We start from the raw sequence: 19591 nt of genomic DNA on the forward strand, positions 1-19591 counted from the left end.
TGTAGGATGATATGTGTAGAAATATTCTGAAATGTCTAATCCATCTGTTCTTCAGGGCAAGGTATTTGTCATACTCAAAATTTTGTTTTCTTAAGTTGTAAAGTAATATAGTTGTCCTACTGAAATATTCTGGACTTTAAAAAATTGACTATTGTCAAGATGTTTTTCAGGCGGAATTTTAGATGTTATAGTATGATTATTAGAAGATCATATGAGCATCTAGATTATGACATTATTTTTAGCTTGATAATTTATATAGAACAAAACTAAGATTTATAAATATAAGTTCTATGTGATCTTAGATGGAAGAAGCTTTCTACTTTAGTAGCAAGCCAAGGTCCCCTTCACCATATTGTCCCATGTGCTTGCTGGTAGAGCAAACTCGAGACCCTGGGGCCCGTCACTAGGGTTCTCACGCTTTGAGGGGCTGCAAGTTTAATGAGCATTCCTTTGTTATGATTTATGTTACATAAAAGAGAAGCCAGCTTTATGCCTTCTTTGCCATATACCTCTAGCCTATGCTTACTTGGTTTATTCATACAATAGTTGGGTACCTGCTCAATGGTGGCTGTAAAGTCTTATCTTTACAGAGTTTATAATTAACTATGATAACAGACAATAATTACAAACAAATAGTTACAAAATAATATATACCATGAAGGGACACAGCAATGAAAATAGCAGGGATGGGGGGTGGTCAGGGAAGGCTTCACTAAGGTGACATTGCATCCAAAACCTTCAAGACGAGGCATCACATATAGAAACTTGAGTCTATCATGAAGAGGGAGGAGCAGCATTCCAGTAGAGCGTGAAAGATACTTGTGATCCTTACACCTGACCAAGAACTTATATCCAGAACACATAATGACTTCTTAATAAGTCCTTAAGAAGAATCACTTAGAAAATGTGCAGAATATTTGAACAGGCATACCACAAAAAATGTCACCCATGGAGAGATGCTTATCTTTATTGTTATCAAAGAAGTACACATCAGACCTGCTGAAGTTCATTGCCTTCCCTCCTAAAGGTTAATGAAAATGACTGGAAGTACTAAGTGTGTCAAGGAGGGAGCACCTGGGGTCTCCTGCAGGGCTGGACTATAGTCCCAGCTGTGGGGTTCTCCCACAATGGGATTCATACATCGATGAGTCTGAACCAGCACTGTGTGAGCCAAAACCACCAGACGTGAAAAGTATACAGTTACACCATACATTTATGTGGCGTTCAGAACCAGGTAAAGGCATCTTTGCTGTTAGAAGTTGGAATAATCGTTGTTTGTGAGGAAGTCACTGGAGCAGATCCAGGAGGGGCTCCTAAGTGTCAGCCCTGCATTTCTGGTCACTTACAATAATTACAAATAGCAAAGAAGTGATACATTCCATGAAGTTCGTAGGCACTTATTAAGCTGTTTACTTGTGACTAGTGCATTTTTTGTAGCCATATTAAACTTACATCTTTAAAATTATAATGTTATATCTGTTTATAAAACTCGTAAGTATCCAAGTAATTTGTTCTGAAATTTCACTGAATAAATGCCACTGACCTTTTTATAAAAAAGTAAATATAAATAGAGCAACTCTATACCACCTTCTAGATATTTTCAGAGCTGCTAGCCTTTCCTCTTAGTTTCTTGGAATACTCATTGTGGATGTGTGTGTGTGAAGCTTGTCCACCTTCTCTAATTCACAAGCCATGGCACACTTATTACATAATGGATTTACTGATTCATGTCTTGACTGGTATTTAATCAGTGAATAGTTGAATAGGATTCATTTCCTGAACCTTTCACCCCTTTGGTAGCTGCTCTCCTCTTCAATTTTAAACAGAACTGATCACTATGCTCTTGGAATACTTATATTTTTTTGATGCTTCCTTTTCATCACTAGTGTTTCCTCTAGTTTTGCAAAACTGTAGCCTGAGATCACACACACGAATACCATACTTGGACAGAGTAGTGGTTTCTCTGAGTCCTCACTGAAGACTGGGATCCTAGACACAGGGTAACGGGGCAGCTGGCTGCTCCCATTTCATGTGGGAGGAGTCCTAGGTGTCCCATTCCTGTGACCCACTCCATGACTGGGTTTGAGGAGCTAGATTGAGGCTCTAAGATGTCACAAACATGGACACAGTCCTTGTTTTAAGATGAGACAGGCTTCTGATTTTTTGGGGGGGTGGGCGGATGATAGAACTAAAGTGAAGTCAGTCGGAGATAGGATTAGCGGGTCTTAAAATCTTTCCGTGTCACATGAGTCAGTTAGAAAGGCAAGTCAATGAAAAGCTCTCTGCACTATCATGCCTGTGTCCAACACTGCCTTTAGAAGATACTTTTGGCTTGGAGTCCTGCAGGGGAGGAATAAGTGAAGGGTGGATGCCTGGAGCTTTCCTGGCCGTCCCCACAGTGGCATTGTCCTCCTGTCTGTTAGGGGCTGCAGCTCAGGGATAGGGCATGATCCTTGCTCAGGCCCCTCCAGGTTCCCTGCTCCCTCCAGGATAATGCTTGCCTGGGTACTACAGTAAACTTTCTCTTATGCTGTGACCTAAAATGTGCAAATAAACAAAGAATTTATGAAATAATACCATTCATACTACATTCACTGCATTCTGTCCTGTTCAATTTCATTGTTTAAAAAATGCTGATTAAACCTAGCAAATTGTTTCCCCAGGCTACTAATGGGTTACATCTCACAGTTTTTTCTTTAAATGCTGATGAAATACCTCACTCTGGCATTTTAGATACTCTGTAATCTTCTCCATCTCTTTTTCCCAACCTATTTTTTACTACTCTGCCAAGTAAAGCCATTCCCCAAATAAGATTCAGTTAATTCTCTGTTCTCTGAGCTCACAAATCCATTCCTTCTCCTTGGGCCTGGAAGGTGCCCTCCGTCCCTGAATTGGCCTTAGGCCTCACCCAAGCTTTAGCCCCTTCCCATGCTCTTTCCCATGAGTAGGCTGGAATGCCCTGTGTGTTGTCATTTGGCATAGAATGCCTTTTATTTATTTACAAATTATGTGTAATGTAATTCAGATAACATTTAATCTTCTACTGCCTGATAATTGTCAGTTAAATGTGATTTTCAAAAATCTTGTTTCTCCAAAACAACCGAGCCCCTTAAAGGCAAGGCTGCATTTGTGTCTTCTGTACACCCTGGCCCCAGCACATCCTAGACCATCTTTAAGCTGAGTGGTCAGCATGGGCTAGGTGTTCGATGTTTTCTCTTTCACAGTGAATGGTTATCACCTGCTCATCTGAAGTAGGCAGAAGGTGTTCCTGTGTAGGGATCTCTCCGGAGATAGTTTGCTGAGGGGAGGTGAGAACAGTAAAGCACAAAGTATCCTTGAGTCTGTAACATGGGCCATTGTTATCATCGTGAGCGTGTGTGGGAAGTTGTCAACACTAACAGTAGTCATGTTCATTTTATGTTTAGCCATATCAGTGGGAACAAAATTGGCTGGGAGAAGACAGGAAGCCACTCGGAGCCTCAAGCGCGGGGAGACCCAGGAGACCAAACAAAGGTAGTAGGTCCACACCTTTTATTTTCTCAGCTCCTGGCTCTTTTAGCATGTGATGTTACGGATTGTTTGAAAGTAAAACACTCTCTCTCTAAGCATGTTATGAGTAATACAGACACTGCAGAGGTTGAGAAGTGGAGAGGGGCTCTCAGACATTGGTGAGAGAGGAGGAGGAGAATCATAGACATGAGGGGGTGGGCAAGGGAAGGAGGGACCTCAGGGCCCTGCCACTTCAGCATCCAGCAAAAAACAGCATTATTTCCAACATTTATTGTGCAAATAATAATTGCTCTTGGTAGACAATTCAGACTTAGCTAAAGTTTATGAAGAGTAAACTAAAGAGTTCCCTCTGCTTTCCCTTCTCTGAGTCCCACTACCTTGAGGCCATCCATCACTAAGGTGATCATTGAGTGTCCACTCTCGTTTCTATTCATGTACCTACATTCCTTATTTTGGCAGTTGATTGTTACAGAATGCATATTTTTCACCTAATGATATACTGAGCACAGATTTCTGTGTCAGTATGTATAGATTGGACTCATCACTTTTAATGGAATTAGCTTGTTTTTTTTTTGCTTTACTTTTTGATAGTTTCCTCTGTGTAATTAATTTGAGGCTTTATAATGACCAAAGAGAATGTCTGAGTTTGGGTTTGTGTTTACTCCTTAGATACCAGCTGGCAAAGCGCAGGCTTGAAGCAAGCCTAGATTTGAGTCCCAGTCCCACAAGTTACTTTTCCCGTAACTGGACAAATGGCATGCCCTCTCTGAACATTAGTTTCCTCATCTATGGGGAGGACAATGCCTATGTGGTGTTAGGCAGCATTTTCAAGGAAAGTGGAAACACAGGAATTGGCTACATGAGGATAGCAAGCATAGAAGGCCACTGTCACCCCACCAGGGGCCCCCAAGGAGGAGCCATGGGTAGGGGCACGCAACAGAAGCTGCAGGTCATCCAGGCTCCCACCCCACAATATAGGTAAATGGGCATCCACTCACCACTTCTTCTGTCCAAGTGGGCGTGGGTCAGGAATCCCTTGAACTCAGCGGTAAAGGTGTTCATTGTGTCTCTCTAGACAGGACTCTGTCACGGGTGGACAGATAGTATGACATGAACTCATTTTCCCCTCTTGCCCATTGCTCTGTAGGCAGAAGGTTCGTCCACTGCCTCTTCAGGCAGCCAGCTCGCTGAAGGAAAGGGGAGCCAGATCGGCACTGTCCAGCCAATTCCGTGCCTCCTGTCCATGCCCACCAGGAACCACATGGACATCACCACCCCACCCCTGCCCCCTGTCGCGCCTGAGGTGCTGAGAGTGGCCGAGCACCGGCATAAGAAGGGGCTGATGTACCCATACATCTTTCATGTCCTGACGAAGGTATGAGCAGTGGTCACTCTGGGGTTGTAGCTGCTTACTACTTTTGGAACTGTTTTTCTGTCTTATAAATTATTTGAAACAAAATTCGTTTTTCCCTCTCTAAACTTTGAGAAAAAATGATGAAAATTTATACTTCTAAATAGGTTAAAAAAAAAAACCTGGAAAAAATCTCACTTTCCCCTTCAATGGAGTTTAAAATATTTTTTAAACTTATAATTAATGACACATCATATTATTTTCTGACTTGTAATTTTATCCTCTCTATTTCTAATTTCAGAATTTCCTACACCACATTTGTACCATAATGTGAGGTTTAATTCCAGTGTCACATACCAGTCTGTCCTAGAAATGCCCCCTTGTTGGGTGGCTTAGAGTGTATTTTAGAGTGCTTCGTGTATTTTAACTTGTTCCACTACTTCATTGAGTACAATTTTTCTAGCACTTATAGCAAAAAATGGAATACAGCATTTGTAACATAATTGTCAGAAAATGCAGTTTATCTTTTTATAGTGTCATAATTTCACGTTATTTGTTTTATTAAATGTATGCTTAAATAGTTACATACTGTGGCATTAATTGGTTTTGAATCTTGGTGTCTTGAATGAGTTATGTGTATTTAAATTTCCTCAATGATTTGTAGTCTTTATGTTGGTATTTATTATCATAGGCCCACAGTTTAACAAGTTACTTTGGTGACCAGATTTCCCATGCAGAACTGGTTTATTACTATATATATTTTTAACATTTTTCATCAGTAGCTATACCACCATATATAATCAGACTTTTTTCTATTTTCTGCAATCCATCTGTGGTTTGTAAAATGGAGGCAATGAATGCAAAAGCCACTCCTGTTCCACAGCACCCCCAGCGGAACTTCGACCGTTAACTGACTCACCTGAACACTGCTCACTTTTATAAATTCAAAGATATGAAGAATATGTAGACCAGAACTATTTACTCAGCTCCTTTATTTTTAAATTGTAATTGTCTCCAAATCTCATCTGTTATTTTATATAGGTATGCATGAATGGTATCACTTTTCAAATTATGATTATGAGGTAAACATTTTATTTTTCAGGTTCAAAATAAATTATAAGGGTAAGTGAAAAGTTACTGTTGCTGGAAAAGGATTTTGCTAAGTTTAAAGGAATCAAGGTTTTGGGAAGATTTTGCCCTTTTCCAGTGGGGTGGTTGGGAATGTAAAGTCCCCGGGCCGCTGCTATTTCAGCCCTGCCACACTGGTGGATCTGATTCGGGTGTTCAGTTAGATAATCTGAGTGCCACAAACTGCTTGTCCTCTTTGTTACTCACTGATTTTAAGGGTGAATATTGATAAAATGACTGTCTTTTCAGATTTTAAAATACCACCTAAAAAAATTAAAAAAAAATTTTTCAGTGTATTGAGGAAAAGTTTAGACTATAAGGCCTGCTGCTTCCTGTGAGCTAAGCAGCTTTGGTATCAACTTGTCCAGACTGAGACATTCAAAGTGAGATGAAGCTTTGTAGTAATGTAGAGAGTTATCAAAACCTCATCACATTTGAGGTGTAGAGAGTTATCAAAACCTCATCGTATTTGAGGGAGTAAGTACTCCCTAGATGAGAGCATTAATCACATCTAGCTACTAGATTAATGAGTACAAGGGTACTGAGGATAAGCAAAAAGACCAATATTGAAATTAAATTTGTGTGAAGGAAATAGCAAATGTTATGAAATTACTTAAAAATTACATATAGGGATAAGTTTAGTAGACATTGAAAGTCATAAATGTATTTTTATGTTATGAACATACATAAAAAATATTCTTTGCAAAGTCTCTCGAGATGTATCTTGATGCCATAAAATATCCTAAACAGGACCACAGAATTTTTGCAGACAGTCATAGCAGTCATTTAGCTCCTGGCGACATGGTCCTCTGCCACAGTGAAGCCCCTGCCGTGCTGGTCTCAGACCATAAACAGAATGGGGCTCCCTTCGTTTTCTGTCCCTAGTGGCTGTCACGCCCTCTCATTCAGTGAGACATGTCTTTCGAGTTGCTGCACTGGGGTGGAGGCCTGATATATGCCGAAAACTTTACAAATAAACAGTGTTTAAGAGAGTTCTCTTAGCTGGGTCATTTTGTATGGTAATTTTTTATGGAAGAGCTTGGTAAAGAAAATTTGACCATTTTGCATTCAGGATACTTGTTTCTTGGATTTCATATAGGTCATTGGAAATTATGAATTTCATTACATATGACCATCTTGATTCATAAATAAAATTTGCAAGTTCTCAGCATTTTCTAATCTATTTGTTGTCTGATATTATCTGTGTAGGTTGTTCCAAAGACTGTGGGATCATCTATGTGGTTTTCTTTTGTTCTTGGTTCAAGATTAAAAATAAAACAATGTAGATTTTATTTTGACTCTTTGAACATAGGTTTTGAACTACAGCCTGCTAAATGAACTCTCCCTAAACATCTTCATATAAGCAAGTTGTTAAGCAATTGATTTGGAATAGAATTGCAATGTCATTAACTGGAGATAAAACAGTATATTTCTTTGAGTTTATTGTAAATTCAACATGAAAAATGTGCAATATTATTCTGCTTTCTTCCATGCAAAGGGTGAAATCAAAATTGCTGTTTCTATTGAAGATGAAGCCAGCAAAGACCTGCCTCCCGCCGCCCTGCTCTATAGGCCAGTTCGTCAGTATGTTTACGGAGTCCTGTTTAGCTTGGCAGAAAGCAGAAAGAAAACTGAGAGACTTGCTTTTAGAAAGAACAGACTTCCACCAGAATGTATGTACTGTAAAATCCATTGTTTGTTTTCCTGAGTACCTCGTAATCTCTTGTGCATTTTCTAAAGCCTTGGAAGGATTATGTCTGAGATCACCCTGAGTGCCCCCACATAAAGAGGTGGACTTCATCTGGGCGCTTAGGAAAGGAGGACAGCCATGGGCTTTCTTCCTGAGTAACATCCCAGTAATGGTAGTTATTCAGTAAAACAATAAAACTGCAGGTTTTATGATGTGCACATGGTCCTGACAATCACCGTTCTGCCATGGTTAGCATGTCCCAGGCACAGTGATGGCAGTGTCTGCTCTCCAGAAGTCAGTGTTCCTGGGAGGTCCCACCAGCTGTCTGCTCGCCTCTTCTGTGTGGCTGTTGTGCTGCTGCACACAGCCCTACTGCTAACAAAGCACGTGTAATGGTTTTCCTCAGAGACCCCAGCTGATCAACTCTGGGGTGAAGAGGGAAGTAGAAAGACAAAAAGTATTGTTAGAAATGCTGGCAATCTTCTAGTGGGCCATTGTAATATTTTGGGAAAACCGTGCCTTTCTGTTCAAGGTTATTTTATCTACTAATGTAGGGAATATAAAAGTCACTGTATATTCAGTAGGAGATAGAGAAAAATTTCCTAAAATGTGTAGTCTGAAATAAGAATATTATGAACCATGGAAATTGTAGATTACTATGTCACTATTTAATTTAAGATTACTTACCTTAAGCTTACTTTTTAACTAAGGGCGTGTAGTGACAAATCACCTGCATGGGGGTGGGTTAGTGCAGGCCTGGGAGTTGCGTGAAACTGACCAGCTCAGGGACAAATGTGGGAGTGGGACTGACCTTTGGACCTCTGAACCAGAGAGCTTCCAGCAACGCTAAAAACTCAGTTTAATAGATTCCTAAGTTTTCTGTTTCTGATGACTATAACAAAATTGTGCTTCTGTAAGCCTTTAAAATGAAGCATCTGTCACTACCCTTGCTTGAGGACAGCTATACTGAGAGTGGCACTAAGCTATTTGTGTGATTGTAGCTGGTAAAGGTGGTGCCAGCCCCGCATCCAGCTGATGCTTTTGCTGCCTAAATCAGAGCTGGAGAGGATATACCATGTGAATACTGAGTGCTTTCAGTGGGTACTATTTTCAGAGGCCCAGTATATTCCTGATGTACATATTCTCTTTCCTTATACTATGTGATTTATTTGCTCAGAAAAAAAGGACCTTTCTTCACACAGAGTTGATCAGTTTTCCCACCCAGGCTGCTCTAGCCTTGTATCTGTGACCCCCTTTTGGTTCTCTGCCAGCGTTGAGCAGCTGAGGCCCCATGACCCCCTTGATTCTCTGCTGGGCCTAGAGTGCTGTGTGCTGCAGGGTTCCGTGCAGCCCCACTTCCTGCCATGTCTTCAATGCCATATGACATTTTGGCTTTCACAGTAAAAGCTAGCCTTTTTGTGTGTGTGTGTGTTCCAGAAATGGAGTTTTTTTATGCAGCAGACCCCTCAGTTTTCAGGGAACCCTCATGTGGATCCCAGGACAGCTCCCTTTTACAGTGTTCACAGCTTCATAGAGCAGCCTGAATATTGCTCGCGTGCTCCGTTCATGCCCTCTGCAGTGGGCAGTGTGTAGTGTGTGTCCTTCCCACCTGCTTTGTCCTTGCCCCTTCAGTTTAGGGAGTTCTGTGTTGCAGGTGAACTTCAGGTGCTCTGCAGAAGTAAGAGTCTTGTTCTTTTCTGTTCTGCTGCGAGTCTGCTGTTTTAAAACACTGTGAAACATACAGCTGGCAAATGCAGCGTGTTCACTCCTCACTGGTTATTTTGTACCAGGTGGTGCAGGTGCCCTGCTGGCCTGGGAGAGACTGTCCTATTAGCAGACAGTAGAAAAAGCAGTGGGCAGAGGAGGGTGTTCACTAATGGACTGGCATCCTCTGAGCATAAGCAAGAGAGAGGCATATCTTGCTTGGTGCAGGGCTGAGTGTGCAGACCACGCAGGAGGGCCTGACACTGTCTTGCAGAGAGATGCCAGGATCGGCTTACCTGTGGCAGGCCAGCTCCAGCTGGGGCTGGAGGGCATGGGAAATGGGGTGATTGGGGAAGAAGGGAGAAGGTTGGTACAGTCGGTCTGACTCAAATGGATTCTGTAAGGCTCTGAACGGGGTAGGGAGGAGGCACAGGGGGATACAAAAGAAACGGGGAGGAAGGCGCACCAGCATGCCTTGTCAGACATGGCTGAGGTGAATGGGAGAAGGCCTTAGCTTCAGAGAGAATTCGATGGGCATCTCCCTTTCCTTTCCTCCCTGCCGCTGCCCATTCCTCTGACTTCTTTTTAAGGATAGGAGAGGAGTTGTTATTGTTGTTACTTTTGGCCCATGGGAAGTATTGAGTCGGGGGAGAGGAAGTTGAATTTATTAGAGAAATCTGGAGAAGGAGTGGTGTTAGGGTTTGGTGGGAGGGAGGAATGGAGGTAGGGTCTGTATTCACCTTTCTTGGTGAAGGGAAGAACTGGAGTGAAGATATGTTGGTTTGGGAAAGGGAGCAGGCTGTTACTAAGGAAAAGGAACTGGATTTAGGGGTGACACTGGTGTGGGGTGCTCATCCATTGTGGAAGAGGGCCAAAGCCAAGTGTAGTTTAACATTTAATACTTTTTAAATGGTAAGTAGGATCTATGCCTATTACTGCTGTGTACTCCTCTCTTAGAGGAGTGTCCAGCTGGCAATAACTGGTGTAGATACATGGCTTGGAGTGGAGACCCAAAGGATAGGGTATAGAGAATGACACTCATGTGTGTGGGATTGTGCATAGTCCCTGAGGTTCTATGAAAGATCGGCACTAAACACATTGTGGTCTTTTCTCAGATGATCTATGAATATGGGTTTTGATTTTTCTGTAAGCGGGAGCCATTGAAGGCTGGTTAAGAGTGATATTTGTGTTTAGGAAGATGGGTTGGGCAGGGGCTGTGGCTGAACCGAACGAAGCAAAGACAAAACCTCAAAATGGGGAAGAATGGGTGATTCAGATGCCCACCGCCAAGACAAACCTGAATTAGCCCCTAGAGCTTAAACTTACCTGGAGAAAGTTATTATTAAAGTGCTATTATAAGTAAAAATTTACCTCTAGATAGAAAGATATGTAAATTTAACCTCTGAGTTTACAAGTTGAGAGACTTTAGTTAGCTTTGTAATTTTGGTAGGTGAGATTTTCATAAGTGGCTTTAGAATCTTGGTCTTTTGGAGAAACATAAAATTGAACTTGTTTCATGCATTGGTTATGTTAATAAGTAGGAAATTGCCTATAGAAAAGGTTTGTATATAGTAATACACGTCTGCTGATGATGTCACTAACTGAAACACCAAGTCTCCACAAGGTTGAATTTCGTCCTCAGAGTATCTTCTGTGATTGTTGAGTCTGAATGCTCTCAATTTGCTCAGACCAAACCTGTGCGAGAAACCAGCATGTGCACTGTGCAACCTGACTTCCTCATTAACAGTGCATTAAAATTAGGATTACTTCCTAGGACTCTTCATTAGATCCCGGCTGGCTTTAAACACTGACTCTGACGATGTCACGTGTTAAGGTGTCCATGCCTAGAACATCTAAGTGATTATACATTTTATATTCTTAAGGAGAAAATATCGTAGCTTCTTGACTATTTAGATGAGATGGGGAAATGGCAATGTTTGGTCTTGGTGAAAAGAGGCTGACCTTAAACTTGGGAGTTCTTAGTTGACAAGATTTGAAAGACGATTGTTGAAATCATGCTTAACTCTTAGAACATATGTAAATGAAATGAAATCAGTGGCACATTGCAGGCAGTTGACAAACCACGTGAAGGTGCACCATGAGGGCCTTAGGATAGGTTTGTTCCCCCAATTCCCGCTGGCTTTGCTGTTCACTTTGGTGGTCTGGTGACCAGCACCACACTACATGGGTTCCAGTGAACCCGCCTACTCAAGTGGGTGATGAATGGGAGGGGTTTGCTCTAACACAGCTCTAGAATGCTATGTAATCAATCAGATGCGTTTTCCTGGTGTCACTTTGACAATCAGAAGTTTCCCAAGAGGGCTTTGTTGTCAGAACTGGTCAAAGGGCATATTGAAGTCTGAAGGGTTGTTTTAAAATATTTAACTCTTACTAGATTTAAGACATGTATCCATTTGGAAATTTAGTCTTTTGATTAGGCATATAATAAATTGATCATAATCTACAGTGAATATTTGTATAATTTTCCAAAGTTCCGTTTTTAAAGTAATATGGTTAAAGTAGGTTATCTACGATTAGGTCCTTAAAAAAATTACAGCCTTAGAAAGTCATTGAATTATATGCTGGCAATTTATTTTCTGTTACTCTCTGTCCATTCTTAGGTTCTATGATTTTACTTTTTAAGCAATATTTTAGAATACTTGTTTATGATAGCAGTATGCTACCAAAGTCATTGTTGTGGAATTCCATGTCCCACCAGTGGGGCCAGCAGAAGACTCTTGACCCCGCACAGGTGGTTTTGCCCAGATGTCCTGGTGTGGTGGCAGTGGCGGCTGCTTTGTGGGGAGGTAGGACCAGGGAGCTGTCTCTGTAGCTGCTAAAATAAAGGCTGGACCTGGAGACAGGTACCTGGGTCTCAGCCAGCCCTGGCCTGGGAAGCCTTCGTGTGTGAAATCCAGAGGAGGTGGCTGCTTCTAAGACTTGCTTCTGCCTTGGAGGTGGGTCTGGCTATTGCTGCCTGGGTGGCTCTTCTCCTTGAGGGTACCCCTTAGCCCCTGGGCACTAGGGTGCCTTTCCCTTACCCCTGCTCCTCGGGGTGAATGGGGAGAAGCCAGAAGCAAGGAGACTCAGGTTCTAAAAAGACAGGAGGACAGTCGCCTCAGCTATGGATAAGAGTTAAAAATCCAGGAATAAACTTCAGTGATTTGTACATTTTAAAATTACCGTCCACTTAATAAAACTGACCTCTTTTCTATAATGAGTCTCCCTAGTACCTCAAAGTTAAGTACATAAAAGAAACAGGCTTGTAGATGGGATGAATTTATGGAAATAGGAAGCAAGTTTATATACTATGAGTTCTGTTTTTATAAAGGGTTTTTCCCATATTTATTCTTTATTGTTTAAGCTATCAGGAAAATCCAAAAAGAACATTGATTTTTCCTGGTCCAATAGGCTTGAGAAATTTTGTGCCAAATAATTGAGACTGCTATTAAAAACAAATTAATTAAATTTGTTCACTGTAGATTATATTACTTTATAAAAAATACTGTAACATGAGCAGTATTAGTGTGCTGTTTCAATATATATGAAAATTGGTTATCCATAAACATTTTCCCCATGATTTTGTGAAAACTGTTTATATATTAATCTAAATTTCTTTATTCTACAGAGTTTTCTAGGAGTAGCATTAGCAAACTGCCTCTTCCAGAACTTTGAGCAGCCGTGCTCCAGTGATGTAGGAAGGCAGCTTGGTTCCAGGGGCACTCTTGGATTAATATTTACTTGAACTTCTGAGTTTAGAATATACTAGAAATGACATTAATGGGGAAGTAAAGAATAGAATAGCGTTTACTACCTTTCTAGAACGCTGTGTTCTTCTGTGTACCATGTGGCCTACTGAACTTATTTTTGTGGACAGAGGGCTGCCCCTAGCTTTAGATATGAAAGGTTTAAAGGAAACATTCACAGCCTTTTACCTCTGAGAGTCGTGGAGGGTGTGTACACAAATGTGTCAGCATGAGGCAATGGAGAGCCAGCCGGACCCCCGCCTGCGCATGGACTGCTTGGAAGTTAACTGGCAGTTTTCCCATTAGAAGAAAAGAGCAGCCGTCATTGCACTCATGTTTGTTTCTGCCCTGATATGAAGGAACTGGAGTTTTGTTTTTATTTGCATGGTGTTATTTTTTTTCCATAGCCCTGGGAAAGTTCAGCAAGTAAAAGAATGGCTCCTCCCCAAATACACACATACACGTACACAAGTGTGCACACACACACAGATACTCCCATGTGTGCACTCATGCACAGACAGACCACAGGTCCAGTTGGCCGCAGTCTTGGAACTCATCAATATCCATCCTTTTCTTCACTTGTAACCATGTCATGCGTGAGCCACAACTCTCACTCCTCAGCACTCAGCAGGCACTGGTGTTGCTCATGATGCCCTGGTACTGAGCTTAGTGATGTACTTCATCATGTGGCACTATAGGCAGCCACTACCAGTCAGCTGGAATTGGCTTACGAAATGAAACATGTTCATTATCGCTGGGCTGGGATGAATCCCAAAGTCACCATTATAATAGATTTCCAAGGTAGAAGATGATTAATGTCTAATGGAAAACATTGAGTTTTTACTGATAGCTTAAGTATAATAGTGTTTTCTGCCCTGAAATTGTATTTGGAAGAAGTATTCTATAAGAAAGTACATTATAGAGTTAGCCTCCATTAGCAAGAAGACCGATGCCCTGAAGTTGTTCCCAATGTAAAAATTCAGTTTAGTGTTAGGTAAGGAAGATGCTCTAATATTGTCTTTTAGACACAACCTACTTGCCTACTTCCTGCAATTGTCAGTTTTCCTGTCAGTAGAAAAGACAAGATGAATATTGATGGTGACAGAAGATTTATTCATGGCTAGTAGCTGGATCAGCTGACTATTCTTCTGCTTTAACAAGGCAGTATGAACCTGTCTTTCTAGAGTGGTGCCATCGCAGAAGTGGTTTCACAACACAGTGGTCTTGGCTAAGGCCCAGACGTGTGCTCAGGTGGTTCTCGAAATCCAGTTGCCTCATTCCATCCAAATAATCCCTCCATAGTGTTTTTTGCAGAAATGATAAGAGCCTAGATGACTTCTTATTTCCTGGCTCCTTTGCATCTGTTTGTTCCTGTGAGCTGTGTCGCAGAGACTGAGCCCTCCATCCAGGGCAGCAATAATTCAGTAAGAGGCCAGGAGCCAGATGAAGAGGAGGTACTGTATGTGCCAGCGCTCCATGTCGGGGAACTTGTAAGGCAGAGACTGCTGTGTGTCAACCCAAAAATAATGTTCCTTGAAATTTATTAATCTAAAAAACACTAATCTTTAATTAGTTATTCCAATATAATGAGCCACTTGTAACCACATAATGGGTGTAAGGTGCCTTTGTGTTTCCTCATCAGAGTTGTGTTGCAGAGAGGGTCGTTAGTCCTTTTCTTCTTTTTGGTTCCAAGACTGGGGTGTGGGGGAGCAGGGATGCAGAGCAGGCTGGCAAGCGGCCCAGGCCTCAGAATTTAAGGAGACCCTCTCACGTGAGCACATGGTGAGTGGCGCCTGAGCCCTGGGTACCTTACATGCCTCACCAATGTCCCAGCCCTGCCCGATACATAGTAAGTACTCAATAAATATGTTAGGTGATTGGCCGAAGGTTCCTCAGCTATTAAGTGGTAGTATATACAGAAGATCTACAAATGTTCAGTTGTTTAAAACAGATACACACATGTTAAAAATAAAGCAAGCTAGGAGCAGCTTTGCTTTTGGAACAAAGCTTTGTTATGGCACATTTTCTCTGATAAAGACATGTATTTCCTAAATTAGATTTGAGCCTTTCTTATCATGAATAGTGCAGCTAGGCAACAAAAATGCTTAGAAGGATAAGAGGAAGCTAATATGTCTGATAACCTTTTTCAGAGCTTCAGTCTCCCCTGCCCTGTGCTCCTAGTGGGCACTGAACTGCATGTCCCTGCTAGGACTGGGCAGTGCTTCACAAGCATCAGCTGGAAGTCCTGGGCACCAGTTTGTAGAGAGGCTCATACAAAACCACTGTGGGCCATGTAGCATCATGCCAGGTAAATTCAGGCACACTTGAGCTCCTTAGAGCCCCAATTAGTGTGGACAGCTGTCTAGGGCAGCTTCAGGGAACCCTCAAGTGGAACAGCCACTTGTGGAGGGACCAGCACCTCTAACCTCCACTTACCTTTGATGTAGGATCTTGGAACTTTATGTACAGGTCTAAGCATTCCAAACTTGAGAATGAAAATCCTCTACCAAAAATTTATTTCTAGAATGAAAACAAAACATAATAAAAGGATCGTTAAAAATTAATTGAGAGGCAAGAACAAAGCTGATGAAAGGGAAAGAAATAAATGGATAAAGATGAAGTTAGATTTAATAAGAATGCCTCTCATGAGAAAACAAAGGGGACTTATGATACTATAATCTGTGTTTTTTAAGATGCAGAAACTCATGCTTTCTGTGTGTGTGTGTGTGCACATGCGTATGTTTTTCGAGGGAGTGAGAATCTAGAATAGCTAGTTCTACAACCAAAGATAAAATCTAATCAGTTTCTTTAAATAAGTTTTTGCTACCAAAATGAAGATGTTACTTAAGGAAAAAATAGATTTATGCATGTGTGTCTTTCTTGACATCAAAATGAAGATTGCGGAATAACCTAATAGAAACATAGCAAGTTAATGACTCATTTTGTAAAACCTTTCTTCACCTGTTTTTCTGGAGCTGACAGCATTAGCCTCTGAGACTGGAGTTGGGGCAAAGAGGGGGAGGGGGCTCAGATGCCACACCCAGGAGGGCCCTGTCGTGCTGATGTCTCCACTTTGGGTATGGGAGCTCTGCAGGGATTGGAGATGCGGGGAGTGGTTAGATTGTGAGTCTGAGGACAGGATGATGGGGGCTTAATGTGTTTGTGTCTGGCATCTGAAAATATTGATGCATGTATTTATATATACATGTGTATCTCTGTTTTGACTTGATGGACTTTAAGCATTTTAAGTGTTTTAAGTTTTAACATTTAAACACGAAGATATTCAATTGTAAGTTAAAAGGATTTTCCCAGTTACAAAACAGTAACTCTTTTGTAAGAGGAAGAATTTTCCAGAACTGCACTGACCTGCACCCCTGCTCTGGCAGCTCCTAGGTGGTAGATTCCTGCAGGAGCGTGACTCCAGGGCTTCTCTTCATCCCGCTCCTTACCTGGCTACTTGGGGTCGAATGTGCCCAGCTTGCTTTCCTGTTGCTCACACAATGTGTGTACCAGCCATCTGACTCCTGGCCTTCTAATCCTGACTTCTGAAGAGATATCTTACCTGATTCTGTTTAGACTTGGGATGGAACTAGAGATGAGCCAGTTAATAATTTAACTTTGTCAAGATTTGAGTTCTTCATTCTCTCAGCTGCCTCAGGTGTTACTTTAGTGAAGAAGAGCCCAGGTTGGGTACTGTTATGGGAAAAATTGAGCTGTGGAAGATCACTTTAGATCATAGCACCGTCCTGGCTTCCCTGCCAGCACTGGCTGCTCACAGGATTCTTCTTCAGTTCTGATATTTGTAACTTATAAATTGTACACCCAATTTTTACCTTTAGATTGTTAAGTACACTTGGTATGAAATTGTAACATACTTCTCTGCAGTATGCCTTGTTTTCATTTTATTCCCCATCATAATTTTTCCTTAATTTATTTGGAAATTATGTGGGGGAAATGTGAATATTTATGTGTTTTAAGAATTTACAGCACTAATAGCGGTAAAACAACTGTGGATAAAACATTGTTTTGTATTGTATCAACTTAGAATATCTTGCTTTTCTTTTTGAGGTGAAATGGAGGAGTTTTACACTTTGTCTTCAGTCTCATTAAATAGAATTACTGTGTGCTGGCGTCACCTGGAATTTCTTAACATGGAATATTGCTTTTGCTTGTGCCCTTACTGGGCTTTTGGGTTCTCGCTACATGATGGTTTGCCCTTGCTGATCCTTGAAATAGAGTTTAACATTTTGTTACATTTGTTAAAGTAAGAGGTCCTTAAGTAAAGTGGCAAGTTCTTTCTTAAATCTAATTAGTAAAAGTATCTGTGTAGAAAAAGATTAGCTGTCTAAATTGGATTTTCCATGATAATCATGTAAACTTATGTGAATTATACCAATTATTACTAAGACTATTATTATTAAATGGATTTTAATATTAAAACATTTTGTCTAACATCTTTAATTTTTATACATTAGTTACATGGGCAAATCAAGTCATGATTTGATCGAGAAGAAATTTATAGGTGGCCTGACTGAAAATCTAAATGAGCAATTAAAGTGCATAAAGTAGAGAACAGAGTTCTTAGAAGTGAGGATGATGGCTTGCTAACTCGAGGATATATTGCTACATGAGAGATGACATCTTCAGGGTATAATTACTAGAGCAGGTTTATTTTTGTTAGGCTTAAAGGAGCTGAGACTGGGCATAAATGGTTCTCTTCTGATTTCCTTCCTGTAGTTTCACCAGTGATCATTAAGGAGTGGGCAGCTTACAAAGGGAAGTCTCCGCAAACCCCGGAACTGGTGGAAGCTCTTGCCTTCAGGGAGTGGACCTGCCCCAACCTGAAGAGGCTCTGGCTGGGGAAGGCAGTGGAGGACAAGAACCGCAGGATGAGGGCCTTCCTGGCGTGCATGAGATCGGACACTCCAGCCATGCTCAACCCGGCCAGCGTGCCCACTCATCTCACGGTGCTGTGCTGTGTCCTACGGTAGGTGTGGCACAGCAGCCACAGGTCCTGCACACAGAGACATGTCTGTCTGACCTACAGTGTGGGGGGTATTCCAGATGCAGCGTGTTGTTTGTTGAAATTTTTCTACATCTGATCTACGTATATTATAGAAATATAGGCCATGTAAATGCAATGAGGATTTTGAATTGATGCTACATGTTTACAGAATAGGTATATTTGATGAACATGTATGTTATAAAAATATAATTTTAAACAGTTTATTTTTTAAATATTAAAGATTTTTAAGGCTATTGGGGGTGTTATGTTATATATTATTTGGGATTGTTCTGTAAGGAAAATATGTCTCTTCTTCCCTCTTTATTTGTTTAATCATGTGTAGATCAGTATGGACTTGTGGTTATGTTTTATTCCTAGCATTATAACCTGATGTATCCTTGTTTATTCGGTTGTTCAGATTGTTTCAGCTTGGGCTTTGGGAGCTTATTCAGTGAGCTCCTGTCTTGTCCCCCCAGCGTGTCCTTGCATTTTTGGTACCACAAGATGCCCAGGCTCATCTGTATCTCCCCTGCCCTACCCTGCAACCTGCCTATAAGGGACCAGCTTCTCCTGGAGAGAGGGCTTGAAAACCCTGGGCACTGTGCTTCTAGGCCCTCTCATTTGGCGGGCTGTGACTGCCTGTGTAAACACCATTGGTGTTTTGGAGTCAGTTTGAGTTGGCATACATACGTGTATCAGATTTATTAGTTTTTGGGTTTTTTATTTTTTTTTTAGACTAATTTCACACTTAGGAAAAAGTTACGAGTACAATACAAAGAGCTTTTTATTATCCCAGATTCTTGAGTGTGATTTTCTAACAAACAAGGACACTTCCTCTATAACCACAATATAGCCATCAGAATCAATCAACATCAATACTTTATTTCTGTCTTTATTTCATAGTCCATTTCAGACCCTCTCTTTGTATTCAGAGGTAAAGTTTTATCGGTTTCCAGAGGGCAGATGCTTGTGGAGGGCATGGCTATCCATCTCTCTGCTCCTTGTGGTCCTGTCCAGGCTGTGCATCTACATTCTGACCACTTGGTGAAGGGAGTGTCTGCAGGACTTCTCTAGTGAGGCCACTCTGTTCCCATATTTCATGGGAGGCACTTCGCAACTTTGTGAACATTCAGTGTTTTTATATTAATGTAGACAGCTCTGTCTTCTTCAATGGTTTTTAGTCTCTTGCTACCATCATTTAATTTGATGCTTTATCTTACCTCTTGGGCCAGTTGGGGCCTTGTCTGGCTGGCCTCCTGTCATGTCTCCATCTTTCTATGAGCATTTCTTTGCAGAAATGTTTTGACCTCACCTAGATGCCCCTTTCTCCCTGCAGCCCTGGTTCCTGGTGGTGGGAACAGTGTAGGACACCAGGCCCTCCTAGTGTGTTTACAGTTACACATGTGCCCATAAGCTTCTGGGCTTATACTTCTGGTGCCTCCAACTTGCCTGTCTCA

The 19591-nt window shown here is 41.4% G+C and overlaps 1 protein-coding gene across 1 annotated transcript in view; it reads left to right on the top strand.

Moving 5' to 3' along the window:
• Positions 1-19591, top strand: part of FAM120A (family with sequence similarity 120A) — a 103768-nt gene that overhangs the window by 60370 nt on the left and 23807 nt on the right. The window contains exons 8-11 of the mRNA XM_006903845.3: positions 3426-3513; positions 4658-4885; positions 7488-7662; positions 17867-18116. Coding sequence (XP_006903907.1) covers positions 3426-3513; positions 4658-4885; positions 7488-7662; positions 17867-18116 — 741 coding nt within the window. The remainder of the gene's footprint in view (positions 1-3425; positions 3514-4657; positions 4886-7487; positions 7663-17866; positions 18117-19591) is intronic.

The sequence above is a fragment of the Pteropus alecto genome, unplaced genomic scaffold (assembly GCF_000325575.1).
Source record: "Pteropus alecto unplaced genomic scaffold, ASM32557v1 scaffold260, whole genome shotgun sequence".
Lineage (NCBI taxonomy): Eukaryota > Metazoa > Chordata > Mammalia > Chiroptera > Pteropodidae > Pteropus > Pteropus alecto.